This window comes from Miniopterus natalensis, chromosome 20 (genome assembly GCF_054644295.1).
Source record: "Miniopterus natalensis isolate mMinNat1 chromosome 20, mMinNat1.hap1, whole genome shotgun sequence".
In the NCBI taxonomy this organism is placed as follows: Eukaryota; Metazoa; Chordata; class Mammalia; order Chiroptera; family Miniopteridae; genus Miniopterus; species Miniopterus natalensis.
In genome coordinates, this window is record NC_142100.1 from 16,524,734 (window position 1) to 16,540,545 (window position 15,812).

A 15,812-nucleotide genomic window follows, 5' to 3' on the forward strand; every position below is an offset into this window, starting at 1 on the left:
TGCGCAGGCGCGAAACCCGCAACCTCGGGTGCTACCATCGGGCCAGGCCACGGGGGTGGGGGGAGAAGAGACGAACCATAGTTTCCTCTTCCTCCCGCCCGCAACTCTTGCCCTAATCCTCGCTAAAGAGCGCCGGCGGCGACGCGCGGGCTAAAGTAGCACCAAAGAAATAAGAGCGGTGGGTGAGCTGGTCTTGGTATCAAGGCGGAGTGATTCTACGCACGAGGCTAAATTGTTCGAAGTGGTCACGTCCGCTGGCTCTAGGGACCGTCTCTAAAGAGTGTGCCTTGAAGGGAAACGGAGGCCGGCGGGAGGGCTGGGGGGAAGGGACCTCGGCCTAGAACAACTGCTGACTAATTCGCGGGCGGAGAGGGTGAGGGTGGGGGTGGCACGCGGGCGGGTCGACCGGGGTCACGCGTCCGGGTGCAAGCAGAATGGGCTTAGGGTGCCCGGGCCTCGCGGGAATCGGGAGTCCCAACTCTCAGCCGGGGCCCTGCGCGGCTTTCGCGGGGCGGGGGGCGTGCTGCGCTCCGCAGTGAGTACCCCGGACACGTGGCCGGGGCGGGGGTCGGGGCCGAGGCCGGTGGGTTGGATGGGAGGCCCCCCGAACGTAGCGCCCGGCTCCGAGAGCCCTCCCAGTAACGGTCGAGGTCGAGAAAGCTCCTTAATCATCCCTCATCTAATACCATTGTTTTTACAGAAGGGGAAACTGAGGCCCAAGGACTTTGGGCACTTTTCCTAAAGTCACAAAGCTGAGTGCGACCCATACTTCCACTCTCCCTGTCGCCTGGAAGAATCTTCCTGGTCCTTGCCTTCCCATTCCGCTCTCCGTCTTCCCAATAAGGTAGGCCGGGCCTGATGGTGCACAGCCCCATTTTATAGATGAAGAGATTGCGGCCCTGAGGGTTCGAGTCCCAGTTCTGCTTGTCCTGGGGGACGTCCTCTGCCCTTGCTAAGGTCCCCGGTGAGGGTGGGAGGGGTTGTGAGGATGCAGGAGGGTGCCTGGCTCCTGGCAAAGGGAGCCCCTCTGTGTCTCCTTGGACTCAGCCTTCAGCCCAGTCTCACCCACCCCTCTCAGCCGGGTGTGGTGCCAAACCACTGCCTTTCTTCCAGTGAACACATACAAAGCACCCGCTATGTGCCAGGAGCACCGTGGGGAACTTGGGGATGAGTAAGAGGAGCACCCCCCATACACACACACACACTCATTCACTCACTCACTCACACTCTTCCAGCTCAGACTCCCCACCTCACTTGCCAGGGAGAAAGACAGGCTAAGATCCATGATGTAAGGGCCAGAAAAGGGGATGGGGACATTTGAGCTGGGCTTTGAAGGGTGCAAAGGAGTTTGCCTTTTGAATATGGAGGCAAAGAAGCTTTCTACATTTTCCTGCAGGAAAAGGTGGCTTTTGATGCCGAGGATCCCGCTGGCAAGGGAGCAGATGAGGCAGCCTTGTTGTCTCTCTGGGATTTTGCTTCCTGCCCTATGAAATCAGTTCAGTGGGACTCCTGAGACTGACAGGCCTGGCCCGGGGTGAGGGGGTTGCAGCAGGGCCTGGAGGTCAGGCTCGATGTGAGGAGAGAGAACAGGAGAAAAAGCCTTGCCGTATGGGCAGGGAATGGGCGTGTTTGAAAGAGTTTTAACCAGCAAGTTAGGAGCAGCTGCCTCGCTGTTGAGGCCTCCCCTTGTTGGGGAAGCTAAGTGGTTACATCTGCCTCCCACAATTAGCCCCGATGGCTACAGTTAAATGAGCAGAAGCTGTGGGCCGTCTTAGTCATTCATTTTTCTCATCCTTTGAGGAAAGGATTTTCTTTTCTTTTTTAAATAAGTTTTTATTGATTTCAGAGAGAGGAAGGGAGAGAGAGAGAGAAACATCAATGATGAGTCATTGATCTGCTGCCTCCTGCATGCCCCCTGCTGGGGGTCTATCCTGCAACCAGGGCTTGTACCCTGTCTGGGAATCGAACCTCTATCTCCTGGATCATAGGTCAATGCTCGACCGCTGAGCCATGCCAGCCAGGCAAGAAAAGGATTTTCTTAATCCCTATATTACAGAAGAGGAAGGAGAGGCTCAGAGGTTGGCAAGCTTGCCCAGGAATACACAACAAGAAGAAGGGAATACTAGAACGTTCCTATGAAAAGGGGGGCTAGGGCCAGAGGGGCTGTGCTTAGGACTTTGTGGAAGGGAATGTCTTAGTCTAGGGCACTTTGTATGTACTCAGGGTGCAGGGCTTCTGCTGCCCCTCATCAAATCCTTCTGCCCCACCCCCTAATCTGCCTGTTAATTGCTGGTCTCTACCCCTTGGTCTAGGGCAGCTGCGGCCATCTGGAGGTCTAAGGCTGGGCACAGTGGAGGGGAGGAGAAAGGAAGGTAGTTGGTCTGCAGCCAGAAGGAAGCTGAGGAAGGTTGGAGATGGCCCTGAATTTGTCCTGGGAGGCTGCATCCCTCTTTTTGAAAGTCCAGGACCCCAGTTCAACTTTCTTGCCCGCTACTTCCCACACCAGGCTCTTCTTCAGGTCCCATCAGTGCTCAGGTCCCTTTCAGCCTGGCTTCTCCCCATCCTCACACACAGATCAGTGGACTAGCAAGATGGCTGAGCACATGGTTAGGATCTGAGCTGCTCTATGGCCAAGTTGTTGGGCCTTTCTCTCCAGCCTCTGTTCCTACTTCTGTAAAATGGAGATGTTGATAGGGTAGTTGAAAGGAAGTCAGATAAAAGTGCAGTAGTAACTGTTTTTTTTTTTTCCTTTACCCATAGCACACAGCTTCAAGACTGCCTTTGACCACCTTCAGCCAAGCTATGTATGACAAAGACCCCCCTGGCCTAGTGTCCCCAGCGCTGCCTCTTGCCTCCTCAGTGCTGATGCTGCTAATGAGCAGTCTGTGGTTGGTGGGAGCTGGTCCCAGCCTTGCCTTGGCCCCGGAGCTGCTGCTGGACCCCTGGCAGGGTGAGGGCTGGCTACATGGGCCTTGGAGGAGGCAGGAGACTTGCTGTAGGGCCTGAGACCAGTTGGCCAGAGCAGCATGCCTCTTGCAATGGTCAGGCAGGGATAGGACCCAGTGCCCTGGGGAGGGGCAGCCTTGAATGGGAGCATGCCCAGCTCATCCACAGCCAAGGAGGGCAGAAGAGCCAGCAAGAGGGATGGGAGCCTGTGAGTAGGAATTCTTTTCAGAAGGCTTCCCATTCTAATGGCTTTCCCTTGAAGTAGGAACTAAGGCTTTCACCTAAGCATGAGAGTAGGGGAGAGGTACTGGGAGTTTAAGGAGTGACCCCAGCTGAGTGCATGTTTCCCAGTAGTAACAGTAGCTTCCACTTACTTTTGAGGAACCCAAATGATGCTCTCAGAGTTTAAGTGAGTCACCCATAGTTGTTTGCTTTTGAGAAGCCTGAGTGGTAGGTCTGGCTTGTTCTGTTTAATGTAGCAAGGAAGCAGCCATAGTGTTTGGAAGACCTTGGTTCCCTCTACAAGTGATTGCTGGTGGTGGGCAGACTTTGGCTTCTGGGGAGGGGAGGCTGGCTTAGGGGGTGGCCCTGGTAGAAGGTAATTCCCAACCTGGTACACATGGGACAGCCTTGGGGGTTTGGAGCCACTAACCTGGTACCAAAGCCCATTCTCTCTCCCAGCACACCGGTTGCTGACCCATGCTCTGGGCCACACAGCCCTATCCAGTCTGCTCCTGAGTCTGCTGCTCTTGCCCTTGCTGGGCTGGAGGCAGGAGTGCCACCTGGGCACACTGCGGTTCCTACATACCTCCACCCTGCTAGCCCTGGCTGCCGGGCTAATAGCTGTACTGCTGGCAGGCCTCGGGGTGTCCACTGCAGCCGGTGGCTGTGGGTACATGCCTGTCCACCTGGCCATGCTCTCGGGACAAGGTTACTGCCCTAAGGAGCTCCATGGGGCACTGCCGCCGTGGCTGTTGCCATGGTTGCTGCTTGCCCTGACACCGCTGCTCACCTCTGAGCCACCCTTTCTGCAGCTTTTCTGCGGTCTCCTTGCTGGCCTGGCCTGTATCCTTTGCCTGGACCCTGGGCCTGTGTGGATATGTGGGTTGTGGCTGGGCCCCCAGGGTATGTGGGAACTGGCACAAGTGGGTCAGGCCCCACAGTGCCAGAAAGCTGTGCACACACATTCCAGGAGCATCTCCGAGTCCTCCTCTAACCAGGTTCGGGGCTGCGGCTTAGGGGCCTTGGCCAGGTGGAGTTGCCAATTATAATTTAAAGGGGAACTGGGAGGGCTGAGGTGGCCCAAGGAGGCAGCTAACCCGGACCTCCTCAGTGGAGGTGGCATCTAAGCTGAGACATGCAGGATGAGGGGTTTAGGTAAAGAGAAGTGAAAAAGGAGAGTGGCCCGGCAGAGGGCGCAGAAAGTCAAAGGCCAGGGGTGAGAGTGAGCTGGGGCTCTGGACACCGCAAGGGCGAACCACCTGTGACTGGTGGTACATGTGCATTCAACACAGGCTTTGGTTTCAAAGATACTTAATGCCTATTGGGGAAAACAGTGGACACAGGCAGACACCCTATAGTTTAGGGTTGAGGATGCTAGCTGCTGAGGCCTTGCTGAATCCTGGAGTAGGGAGCACGCTGCCCTGGCTGAGGGTGATAGGGGATTGTGTCAATGGGCCCAAGGGTACGCCTTGAGTCATAGACCTGAGCAGGTAGATAGGGTTCTGGGAACGGAGTGGGGCAGCAGTGACTGAAACAGGACGAGACAGGTTTTTTGGGTGAGGCACAGCCAGCTCCACCTCTTACTGGCTGAGTAGCTTCAGGCAGGTCCCTTTTCCTCTCTGAACTTCCACTGCTGACTGGAGTGATGTCACATCCCTTGCAGGGCTATAGTGAGGAGACATGAGGGAATGCCCATCATACACTTGGCACAGGGCCTGGCATGCAGTGTGGGCTCACTCCTGGCTGGTTTTGGTTTTCCTTGACCAGCCGCCCTGCCCTGGGCAGACAGACACAGCCGGGGCCTTCCGATGGCTGGAGCTCTCTGAGCAGCGGCTGCAGGAGCTGCAGGAGGGCTTCCTGTGCAGGGTTTTGGCCGGGTGCTGGCCGCTTAGGCTCCTTCCCACCCCGGGCAGTGTGGCTGAGCTGCCTCTCACCCATCCTGGAGTGAGGTGAGGGTGATGCCGAGGACACCTGCCCTGGTGGCGGAAGCTGTGGCAGTGGCCGGCAGTCAAACTCTCTTTTGCTTCTGTTCCTCCAGACTTGCCACCCCTGGACCTCCTTACATGGCCTCCTCTAGCCTATGGTCCCACAGTGAAGGCTCAGCCCCATTCCCACCAGGCCTGGGGCCTGCGCAGCCCACCTGGGAGGGCTCCTCAGAGGTTGGCCTGGCCTGGAGCGGGCCCAGCTTCCCTCCAGGGACCCAGCTGTGGGCAGCCCTAGATGAGCAGATGCTGCAGGAGGGGATCCAGGCCTCGCTCCTTGAGGGGCCAGCCCAGGTTCCCAAGAGCCCACTGTGGCTGCCCAAGTCCTCCGTCTCTTCTCTACGGTAGGGCAGGGTGGGCAGGGGTGGGGTCCCCTGGTGTGGCGGCTGAGGTGACCCTGACAATCTCCTTGTCCCCTCCATCTCACAGGCTTCAGCAGCTGGAGCGCATGGGCTTCCCCATGGAGCAGGCAGTGGTGGCACTAGCAGCCACAGGTCATGTGGAGGGTGCTGTGTCACTGCTGGTCAATGGGGAGGTGGGCGCTGAGGCCCTGGTGACTCAAGGGAGGGGTGGGCCTGCCTATCCCGAGGGTCCTGGGCCCCCCTAGCACAGGCAGGCTGTCCGATGACAAGAGGCCTGGCCTATGAGCGGGTAGTCTGAGTCCCAGCCCTGTGGACTGACAGTGGGAGCAGGAGAGGCCCCTCCAGCACCCTGCAGTGGCACTGTTTAGAATAAAAATCAGTTTACTTTTCAACCTGGACCCCCTTGGGGGCAGCAGTTGTATCTGACTCTTCTGTGTTGGCATCAGGTGAGGGATGAATGAATGAACAGTGAACGAACAGCCAACTGCAGGAGAGCAGCTCCCTGATGTCCAGACGCAATGTTATTCCTGCACCATGCAGCCTCTTTCTCCAGGAAGCTATGGCCTCTACCTCTACTCTTGCTGGGCTGGACCCACTGTAGAGGAGCATTCTTAATCACCTATTTCCCAGCTAATTTCTGCCCATCACAGAGACAGTCCTCCAGGAAGCATTCCCTGATTACCCAGGAATACCATTTCTTCACTCCCACAGCCCCCAGTGTGGACAGGGGCCAATTCAGTCGGTCTCCTAGGCCTGGCCCGGAGCAGGCTAGGAGGCTGGTGGCTGTGTGAGCAGGAAGCAGTGGGTGGGGGGGTGGGGGGGGGAGAGGCTTCCTCAGCTTTGAAGCAGTAGCTCCTCCCTCCCAGTTCCCCTCAGTCCTTGGCCCTTCCCAGGGAGGGGAGGTGCAGACAGAGCTAAGAGGGCAGAGGGTTGGGTGTGAGTGTGTTTCCAATGGGCTGGGGGGAGGGGTAAGGCAGAGGGGCACCTGGGACGCTGGACTTTGAGGGGTGGTGCAGGAGGCTACAAGTCCTGGAGCAGACTACACTCTGCTTACCTGGAGACTGAACCTGCTGTTGATCACCAGCTGGGGGCCAGAAACAGACTGGGAACTCTGAGGGCCACGCCATCGGTTTCATTTTCTCAGTTGTGCAAACAGGCTCAGAAGAAGCTGCCCTCAGGTTTGGCAGCTCCTTGCTCCCCTGGCCTCTCAGAAGCCATAGCCATTGCTGGACACCTGGCCAGGGAATGGGGGTGGCCTGAGTCTCTGTTCTGCTTACTTACCCCCTTGCCCCAGCTGCCCAGGTAATGGCCAGGGGAGCACTGGCCCCCTCAGCTGTAGGCATGCCAGCCTCAAACCTGCTTTGCAGGTGGGCAGTGAAGGCCACTGAGAAGAGGAAAAAGGCCCCTGGCCTTGCCCTGCTCCCCCCCCCCCCACGCCCCCATCAAAGCACACACTGAGACCAGGCTCGGTGGGGAATCAGGCGGGGGGCCTTTATTGGCCAGTAGATATCTATCTCCTGGTGTCTGCCACAAATTTTATTGGAGCAGGTGGCTCCTCCCTTTCCGTACCCCTCACCTGGGACATAGGAGTAGCTTGGGACTCCAGGGACAGAATTGAGTCAAGGAGTCCACAACATGGTCAGCTCAGGCAGCTTGACCTCAGGGTTGGGAACCCAGCACCGGAAAACAAGAGGAGGGGTGGGGGTGCTCCTCTGAGGTTTGATGGGGAGAAAGGGAGGTACCCCTCCCTCACCCTCCCTGCATGTGCTGAGGGCTGGGCAGAGCTCCAGCTCCTGCAGTGCCTGCAGCCTGCACGCCTGGGCAGCTGATGGGAAAACAGAAACCCTGAACCTACTACCCCCTCCCTGCAGGCCTGCATCACCCCATTTCATGAGGGGAACAGGCCCTGGGCAAGGCCCCACCTGCTGCCTGGGCCAGCTCTCCCTCTCGGGCCCCAGCTCCTGCTCAGCTTCATGTTGCAGCGTGCCTGGGGTGCCTGCTTACCCCAAAGGCCTAGGTGGCAGAGGGACCCTGAGGACATTAATAAATATGGTCGGGCGGTCCCTGGAGGCAGCTGGCAGAGTCCAGGCTGGGAAGGGAAGCCTGGCTGGCCCACCCCGAGGGGCCGCCACCGCCCTCAGCCTCTCTCGTTTCGGCTCCTGGGGGCCACGATCTGGTAGTTGGTTGTGTGTCCTCCCCTCTTGCCCCGAAGGAGGTTGGGGGTGCCCATGCCGGCAGGGCCTGCCCCTGACCCCTCTGGTTCTGCCGAAGGGAAGGAGAAAGGCTGGGTTAGTGAGGTCTATGTGAGGAACCCACCTCCCCTTGGCCCTCTGGGGGTGGGGGGACTGGGCACTCGGCCAGATGCACTCTGCCCTGGCATCCAGGAGGCAGAGCTGTAGGGAAAAAGGGGGTCTGTAAACTGGTTAGTGCCCCCCTCCCCAAGGAATTTTTGGCTCCCAAGTCAATGAAATTTTGATTTTCTGTCAAGTGGGGATGAATGAACCCATCATGTTCCTGAAATGCTTAATGTGTGGTGAGTGCTCCATAAAAAATACAGAACTTTTTTCTATATTTTGGGGTGGTGTGCCCTGAATCACCCCCAGTTCACATCTGGGAAAACTAAGGCCTAGGAACAGACTCACTTTTCCTTTCTCCTCTGATTAGGCCACTTATATTGGGGAAGGGTTTAGGGAGGCCAGGCTCTGCCATTGACCTACTCTGTGGCTCTGGACTTCTGTCACAGCCTCAATTGTCTCCTCTCTAAAACCAGGGGGACAGTTCCAGACATACTCTGAGGGCCTGGCCAGCTCCCATAATTATTGAAGTCAGTTCTAACCTGGCTATGGTGAGATATGCCCCAACTTGGAAATAAGCTGGACCCCAAGAGTGAAACGAGTAACTGGCATTCTTGCTATCTAAAAACCTACTCATCCTTCAAAACCCAGAGCATGACCTACCTCCTCTAGGAAGCCTTCTGTGACTATCACTTCAATCCCTCGCAAAGCTAAATGAACAGGTCAGGCAGGTCGGGAGGATGGGCTGTTCTTCTAGGGGGAGAACAGCACTCAGGGAAAAGCCCCAGGATGGAGGACTTGACTAAACCTCCAAAATCCTGTTCACAGGAGAGACACTTGGCCTGTGGTGAACACCAGCTTCCCCCCGAGGGCACTGCCAGGACAGTGGGCTAGACCCTCATAATCGTAACTGTTAAGGGCCCTGGCGCTGTGTGCCCCAGCCTCCCATGTACCTCTGGGCTGAGATTTGGGGACCCTGGGCAAATAAGCATGTGCCATCACAGTCAAGGGGACATTTTATGCCCTAATCGGAGCATAGGTAGGAGGGAAGCAGAGCTCAGGTTCCAACATCAGCTAAGACCAAGTCCTGGCCCCATGTCCCAGTCATGTAGCCTTGGGCAAGTCACAGACCTTTGAGCCTCATCTGGAATTCGGCCTCAGTGGTGGTGGTGGTGCTGTGTTAACACTCCTGTTGTCACACCCTTGCTGTGTTTTAAGGACCGGGAGTGGAAAGTGGTTTTCACAGTACATGCTGGATTATTATGGTCACTGGGATGGTAAGCTTTTGGCCCAGGTCTCCTGCAGGCCTGGTCACTGAGTTGGTCACAGACGCTGTTCTGACATAATCAAATTCAGGGCCTTGGTTTCCTCTGGGCCCCACTCAGTGCCTAATAGAGTGGAGGTGTCAGTGAACCTTTGCCGGTGGAGCCAAAAGAGCCAGGGCTTTAGAGGAGACACCTGGAGTGGACTTTACCACTATGTTCCTATGACCCTGAGGGAGTCATATGAGCCCTCTGAACCTCTTTCCTCATCTGTGAAATGGGAATGGCATTTATCGCCCACCTGGCAAGCTTGTAAGGACTGGACATGACTGTAAACCCTCCAGCCCAGGTGGGCTGGATGTGTGACAGCTGTAACTGTTGTCATTATGGATTATATCCTAAACATGAGTCCCATCTCGGCTTTTAGCACCTGCTGTGCATGATGGGCCAATGGGGATGGTTCCATCTCCTCTGCTCCCCTCCTCCCACACCACCTCTCCCAGGCCCACAACCAGAGCTAGCCCGTGGGATCTCTCTTCTAGGCTCGTGGCCAGGGTGGGCGTGGGCCTTCCTAAGTGACCAGCACTTCCTCCCTGGGCTGCTAGAGACAGAGCTGGCTGAGGCCCTCCCTCAGGCCACAATGTGTCCCTTCTGGCTCCTGCTGCGATCTTCCTGAGAGGAGCTGGGCGGGGGGGGGGCACCTGAAAAGGTTCTGAGAGCCTGGGATTGGGTCCTTGGTCCCTCCTCTGTGAGAGATGGCCAGTTATGTTTCTAGAAGTTAGGAAAGCCATGTGGTACGGTAAGAGGAGCTTGAAGCAGACCAGCCTCCAGGCCTTTGCCCATGTAGGACTCTGTGAGGGCTGCCCTTCCCACCTCCTCTTGGCACACTTGTTCGGATCTTCTGTGACCTAACGCAAGTGTCCCATCTTCCAGAAAGCCTTCCCCACCCCTAGTGAGAAGTGACTGTTCCTCACCCACGTCCCTTGGTGCTCCTGTACCCCATGGCCCTCATCTCCATAGATACTAAGGATCCCCTGCCACTCGACAGGCAGCTCCCCAAGGCAGATACCCTTGGGATCTGCTAAGTACCTGCTCATACCTGGCATTCAGTAGGTGCACCCTAGAGTTTTGCTGAATGAAGGAGGCTTGGCTCTACCCTTGGCCCTTTTTGCTTGAGGGGCCTCAGTTCCCCCATTTGTAAAATAGATGGGAGGTTGGGCATGATGTCCGAGACCTGTGTGCATTGATAAGTTAGGACTTGGCTGTGAGATGGGGTGGAAAAGGGCAGCTGTTGAGGCCTCCTTAGCAATAGGTAAGGAATGAAGCTCAGCCCTGAGGGCAGCTAATTCCTGTCTCTCTCCAGGGCCAGCCACAGACTCCAGTTTAATGGGGACAAACCTCCTTGGCCCCACCTGGACGAACCAGGCATGGGGAGAGATAATATCCACTTGGTATCTAACCTCCTTCCCTGCCTCCCTGACTTGCCTTTTGAGGACTTTCTCAAATTGGGCCCTGCCAGATCCTGTAGCCAAAGCATTCACCTCACTAGTCTAGGCGGAACAATCCCTCTAGGCTCTCTTGGGCTTCTTGGCTTTTGCTTATGCTATTCTGCTGTTTGTTCACTTGCCCCTGATCCTTGCCCTTCAGGGCTCCACTTAGCCAACACCTCCTCCAGGAAGCCCTCCCTGAGATGCCCTCCTCCCCTCTACCCCGCCCCAGCCTGTGTCAGGGGCACTTCTGTGCTTTCACAGCTGCCTGTACTCACTCCACTGTGGTATTCCTCACCTTGGGTTTAATGGCCAGGTTCAGGGCTCCCTGTGCACCCCCATAGCCTAAACTCCATGGGAGCAGGAGTATGTCTGTCTTATCTCTTGGAGCCTGTGCCAGCAAGATGCCAGGAACAAAGGAGGTGCTCATTCACACAAGAAACTAGTTACCAGAGTCTTCTCTGTGCCAGGCACTGTCTGCCAGCTGGTTGGAAGGACTAAAGAATGAGTGTCCACTGGCCTGGGTCCAGTACTGGGAGTTGCCTTCTGTGACCCCAGGCCCTTCCCAGGCCCTTCCTGGAAGGGGCTGCCCCTGCCTGCCCACCCTGCCGTTACCTGGCCAGATGATGGCTTCCAGCAGGGTGACCCGTCTGGCCAGGAGCTCCAGCTGAGCCTGCTGCTGCAGGAAGCTCTGTAAGCTAGGAGCCTGATGGGAGATCGAGAAGAGCAGACGGTGCGAGTCCGGCCTCCGAGGGCTGGGCCGGGGAGCCAAGGGTGGGGTGTACTGGCCAGGCACCAGCCGGCTTCAAGGCAGGAGCCCGGGTGTGAGTCTCTAGGGGACAGGGCTTGCCTGGCTCCTCAAGTGACCACATGGATGACGGGTAGAGAATTGGTGGGTGAATTCCTGAAGTGAGGGTCTGGCTCTCTCAGGCCCCTAAAGGGACCCTCAGGGCATGTTAGGAGGACCAGAGGGGAAACAAACTGTCATGGGGATGCCTGAGGCCAGGAAGGCCTTCTGTGAGCGCCTCTGGGGGGTTATGGGTGAGGGAGGATCAGAATTGGTGGGTAGTATATTACCCAGAGTCCCCTCGGGCCTGAGCCTGGTTCTGTCACTCACTGTCCCCTGCATTTCTGGAGTCCAGCTCGATAACCTATTGTCCCTGTGGGCCTGGAGACTGGCTCTGTTACCGACGCTTTCTGTAAAGCTGAAGCCTGATTGAAGTCTGGATCGATTACCCACAATCCTCCTGTGGGTCTGGGCTCTAACTTTGTACCTACAATCCCTTGCACTTTTGTAGTCTGGCTATATTACCCCAATCCCATGCTGGTCTGGAGTTTGGCTTCACTGCGTATAATTTCTTCCAAACTCGAAATCTGTCACCTCTGGTTTCCCCTGCCGGCCTGGAAACCACATTACCCACAATGCCTGGAGGCCCAGGTCTGACCACAGAGGTGGGGGCCCCTTCACCTGTGTAGGAGGGACCAGTCATTGAGGGGTAGGTGGTCTTAGCCTCTCCAGCCTCATGACTGGGCCCAGGCAGCTCCACCCTGGAGGGCCTGGGGAAGGCTGGTGGGCAGGGGCTGGGCTGTCTGTCCGTCTGTCTGTCTGTCTCTACTCACCATAGAGCCCAATCATTGTTTCCAAGATTAAAACCCTTTCAGCTAAAATCTTCAAAGCCTCGCGTAGTTGGTGCAACCCCTCCCCCTGCGGAGGAAAGAGACAGATGCAGCCGTGAAGGGGGCAGGGGAGGGGGCCCTGCAAAGCCTGTTGGTGGCCCATGCCCCACCCTGGTCATGCACCTGCAGCCTGCACCACCTACCACAGCCCAGGGTCCATGGACAGCCGGGACAAGACCAGGAGAGGACAGGAGGGGGACAAAGCAGGCAGAAGCAGCCCCTCAATAAATCCTGATGGATCCCAGCTAGCTGCTTTCTCCCTATACCCTTGCAAATCCTGCTGCCCTGGGGGTGAGGGGATGCCAATCCCCAGGGCAGCGGTGCGGTCCCAGAGCCTGCCATGGAACCTGTCCCCTTGGGGGTTGCCACAGAGCCCTGCCACCTATCTCTAATATTCTTTAAACTGATATACTTATTGTCCACATCCATCAGTGGGATCAGACTACTTACCCATATTCTTTCCATTCACGTCAAAATGAATATATACAAGTAAAATGAGAAAATGTTTGAGTAACAGTGCTGTTGGAAAGCTGTGTTTAAGATGCTGGCAAAGCTGAGTTTCTGGCCCTAGGTCTCTCTCCCCAGCCCTTCTCATTTTGGGCTCACCCCTCCCAGGCTCCGACTGCTCCATGCCCATATTCTGCAGGTTCTGGATCCAGGCCCTCAGCCCCACCCTCTCTTTTAAGCAGCTTCTCTATTTCCCAGGCCCAGGGATGTGGCAGCAGGCCCACAAAGCCACCCTTGTCCCAGGCCTCCCTGATCTGGGGCTCCCCACTCACAAGCAGTACCAGCTTGAGCCCAGGGCTCATGTCAGAGCCCACCAGCTGGCACTCACTTTCACTTGTTCCCAAACTGTCTGTCCTTTCCTTCCCCAGCATAGGGTCCGTGGTCTTGCCCAAACTCATACTCCCTTACTCCCTTCCTAGTCCAGACTTAAGCTAGTTCTGGGATGTAGATAACAATTCCAACAGGGCACCAGGACAGCAAACAGAACTATTTCACAACTACACATTGGGGGTCTCTGTCCTTTCCCCAGTATGAAGTGAAGGGGTGATGTATACTATGCACACTGTTGTAATTACAATCCAGCCCTGTAAAGCAGCTGCTACTCCCCAAATATCTAACAACCAAGAGGCCTCCCAACATATTCATGAACCCACTGTGGTCTTGCTGTGACTGTCTGTTATGATCCAGGTGTCCCTGTCCACATCACATGGATTGAGCTTCCCTCAAGCCACTGACTGGCCATTGTAGCCTGGGGAGTCACAGGGTCACTACAGGCTGTACACCAAAGTAATCCCTCTTCACGTATTATAGGACGAGGGTCTAAAAATGGATGACCTTCCAAAATTAGGACTTCACTCCTGGCATGGACAGTGGGGCAAGCTGACATCATGAGCCTCCTGATGAGATGTAGTGAGAGGGCACCACATCCCCTGTAGGTGCCCCTGACAAGAGTATTGAACCTGTATCCCATCACCAGGAAACAATCAGACAAATCTAGATGGTGGGACATTCACAAAAAGACAAAGCTGAGAAAGAAAAAAAGGCAGGGGGCCCATTCTAGATTAAAAGAGACTAATGCATGAATCTTGATTAGAACTTTTTTTAAAAAAAAACAGCTATAAAAGGATTTTTGAGGACCATTGATAAAATGTGTATGTGTTATGTATTAAATGACATCATTTCACTGATTAATGTCAGCTTTCTTAGGTGATGTGGCTCTATGGGAGACTTGTAGTTTTCTGAGATACACACTGATTTGGTAGGGGAGATGTGGATGAAGTTTGAAACTTACTTTCAAATGGATTAGAAAAAAAAGATCTGTGAATATGTAAAGAAAGAGCAAATGTGGCAAAGTACTAATTGGTCAGTCTAGAGGAATGAGAGACTATTCATTGTACCAACATTTCTGCATATTCGAAAATTTTCAAAATAAAAGTCTTAAGGAAAAATGTAAAAAAGGATTCTGCTATTTGGATCCCTCCCTAGATGGGGGACCTGCTGTTTGCACTGATGACGCCCCCCCCCCCGAGTGGCCAGGGTCTGTTGGACACCTCCACTCGGCCATAATACAGACACCTCCCATTTTCCATGGACAGAACTCAGCGGGCCTGCTTCTTCCGGCTCTCCTTTGCTACTGTGTGTCTCCCCATCACAGCCAAACTAGCACCCAAGTGCTCTTAGCTCCACTGACATCTGCCCATCCTCACTGTCCCCACTCTCAGTTCCAGCCCCACAGCCTAGTCTGTTTCTGCTTTTCCCATCCATTCCCACACAGCAATAGAGGGTTCTTCTGCAAACAAAAATCTGACATCATCACTTCCCTGCTCATAATTATTACCTGACTCCCCACTGCCCATAGAACGAAGTTCAAGTCCTCAATAGGTCCTGAAAGCCTTTGACCGCTGTCCTGTCACACTCTGCCCCTCCAAGGGTTTGCACACGATGCTCTGCTCCTCTGCCTGAACGCCCGTGGCTTGGCGAATGTATCTTTCAGGCCTTAGCCCGCGTCTCCATCGGGAGGGGGCTAAGTCCTCCCCCATCCCAGCTGAGCTACCCAGGTCCTGTCGCTGCTGGTTATTAGTCTGTTTCTCCCACCCCACTGTGACCACCCTGAGGGCGGGGACTGTGTCCCAATTGCATCTGTGTCCTGGGGCCCCACACCCACCGAGGAGGTGCTTGGGGGATGCATGCCTCAGTCCTGGGAGCTGAGAAGCCTGGGCTTCAGTTCCAGCTCTGCCAACAATTCGCTCTGCAGAGTCGGGCCTCAGTTTTTCGTGTCTAAATAAGGGGTAGAGCTTTGTTCCAGATAAGCTGGCTCAGCTGTCACTCCCTAGCAGTGCCTGCACATGGCCACTGGGTGGCACTGCTGAGCCACAGGAGGGCCGGCGGCTGGGGAAGCTGCATTACGTGGGGTTGGTAGGTAGGGTGCCTGTAGGAGTCCTCAGGGCCATTCCTCACCCTGGACCCCATTCCCTCCTGCTCCCTACAGAGCTGCTCCCCCAGCCTGCAAAGCCTCATGCAGCCCCCAGCCCCGCAGGCCCCTCCCCCAGGCAGGCAGCAAGCAGGGGCAGAAGTGCAGGTGGGTGAGGAGGAGGCAGGTGGATGGGCAGGGGCCCTGCTACCTCTTGGGCGCCCCTCCCACAGGTGGTCCTGAGTTTGAGGCCTGACCTGGGATTCTTCAGGCATCTGCTCTGCTGGGATGGGGCTGCTTAGCCTAATTCAGACTTCACCTCGCTCTCCCAACCTTTCCTGGGCTGGGTGGAAACTGTGCTGGGAGAGGCCAGTGAAGGGGCTGAGGGGAGGCAGAGGGCTGGGCTCACACAGGTCTACTTGACCCCCAGCCCAGCTCATGCCCACACTGCCAGTATGCTCTGGAGCCACCCGGGAGGGTGTCGGGGAGGGTGGCGGAGTGGCAGCAAGGAGCTGGGAGAGGCTCGCCGGAAAGGTAGCAGGACCCCAGAAGTCAAGGAAAGACATGGGGTTGGACTCGTGCAGGGTGGGGGACTCCCACGGCTGTATCCATCACTGACCCCACAATCAGGAGCAGAGAGGGCAAGGCAGGCGCTGGGTGCTT

The 15,812-nt window shown here is 56.0% G+C and overlaps 2 protein-coding genes across 8 annotated transcripts in view; one reads left to right on the plus strand and one right to left on the minus strand.

The window, feature by feature from the left end:
• Nucleotides 1–72: 72 nt before the first annotated feature.
• RHBDD3 (rhomboid domain containing 3) lies at nt 73–5,904 on the plus strand. 3 transcript variants are annotated; one of them, XM_016198612.2, is made up of 7 exons: nt 73–178; nt 701–844; nt 2,761–2,950; nt 3,628–4,011; nt 4,958–5,117; nt 5,207–5,494; nt 5,580–5,904. In XM_016198612.2, exons 3-7 carry the CDS (start codon nt 2,803–2,805, stop codon nt 5,755–5,757), a joined length of 1,158 nt encoding a protein of 385 aa, XP_016054098.2. In that variant the 5' UTR covers nt 73–178; nt 701–844; nt 2,761–2,802; the 3' UTR covers nt 5,758–5,904. The 3 variants fall into 3 exon arrangements, with proteins under 3 accessions (XP_016054098.2, XP_016054096.2, XP_087684769.1); XM_016198610.2 differs by lacking the exon at nt 73–178 and adding an exon at nt 431–535; XM_087828643.1 differs by lacking the exons at nt 73–178; nt 701–844 and having other exon boundaries at nt 1,195–2,950.
• A 780-nt stretch (nt 5,905–6,684) lies between these two features.
• Nucleotides 6,685–15,812, minus strand: part of EMID1 (EMI domain containing 1) — a 34,251-nt gene continuing 25,123 nt past the window's right edge. Inside the window, exons 15-16 of one of the 5 annotated variants that reach the window (XM_087828639.1) lie at nt 7,517–7,774; nt 6,685–6,746 (exon numbers count right to left, since the gene is read on the minus strand). In XM_087828639.1, coding sequence (XP_087684765.1) covers nt 7,553–7,774 — 222 coding nt within the window. In that variant the 3' untranslated portion in view covers nt 6,685–6,746; nt 7,517–7,552. Of the gene's footprint in view, nt 6,747–7,455; nt 7,775–10,834; nt 11,262–12,175; nt 12,261–15,812 lie in introns of those variants that run through there. The other 4 variants (XM_087828640.1, XM_087828641.1, XM_087828638.1 and 1 more) reach the window with 4 other exon arrangements.

Coding starts and splice junctions, on each gene's coding strand:
- RHBDD3 (XM_016198612.2), top strand. CDS start 2,803: ATGTATGACAAAGACCCCCCTGGCCTAGTGTCCCCAGCGCTGCCTCTT. Junction 4,012..4,957: donor TCTCCTTGCTGGCCTGGCCT/GTATCCTTTGCC, acceptor CTGGGCAGACAG/ACACAGCCGGGGCCTTCCGA. Junction 5,118..5,206: donor CTCACCCATCCTGGAGTGAG/GTGAGGGTGATG, acceptor CTGTTCCTCCAG/ACTTGCCACCCCTGGACCTC.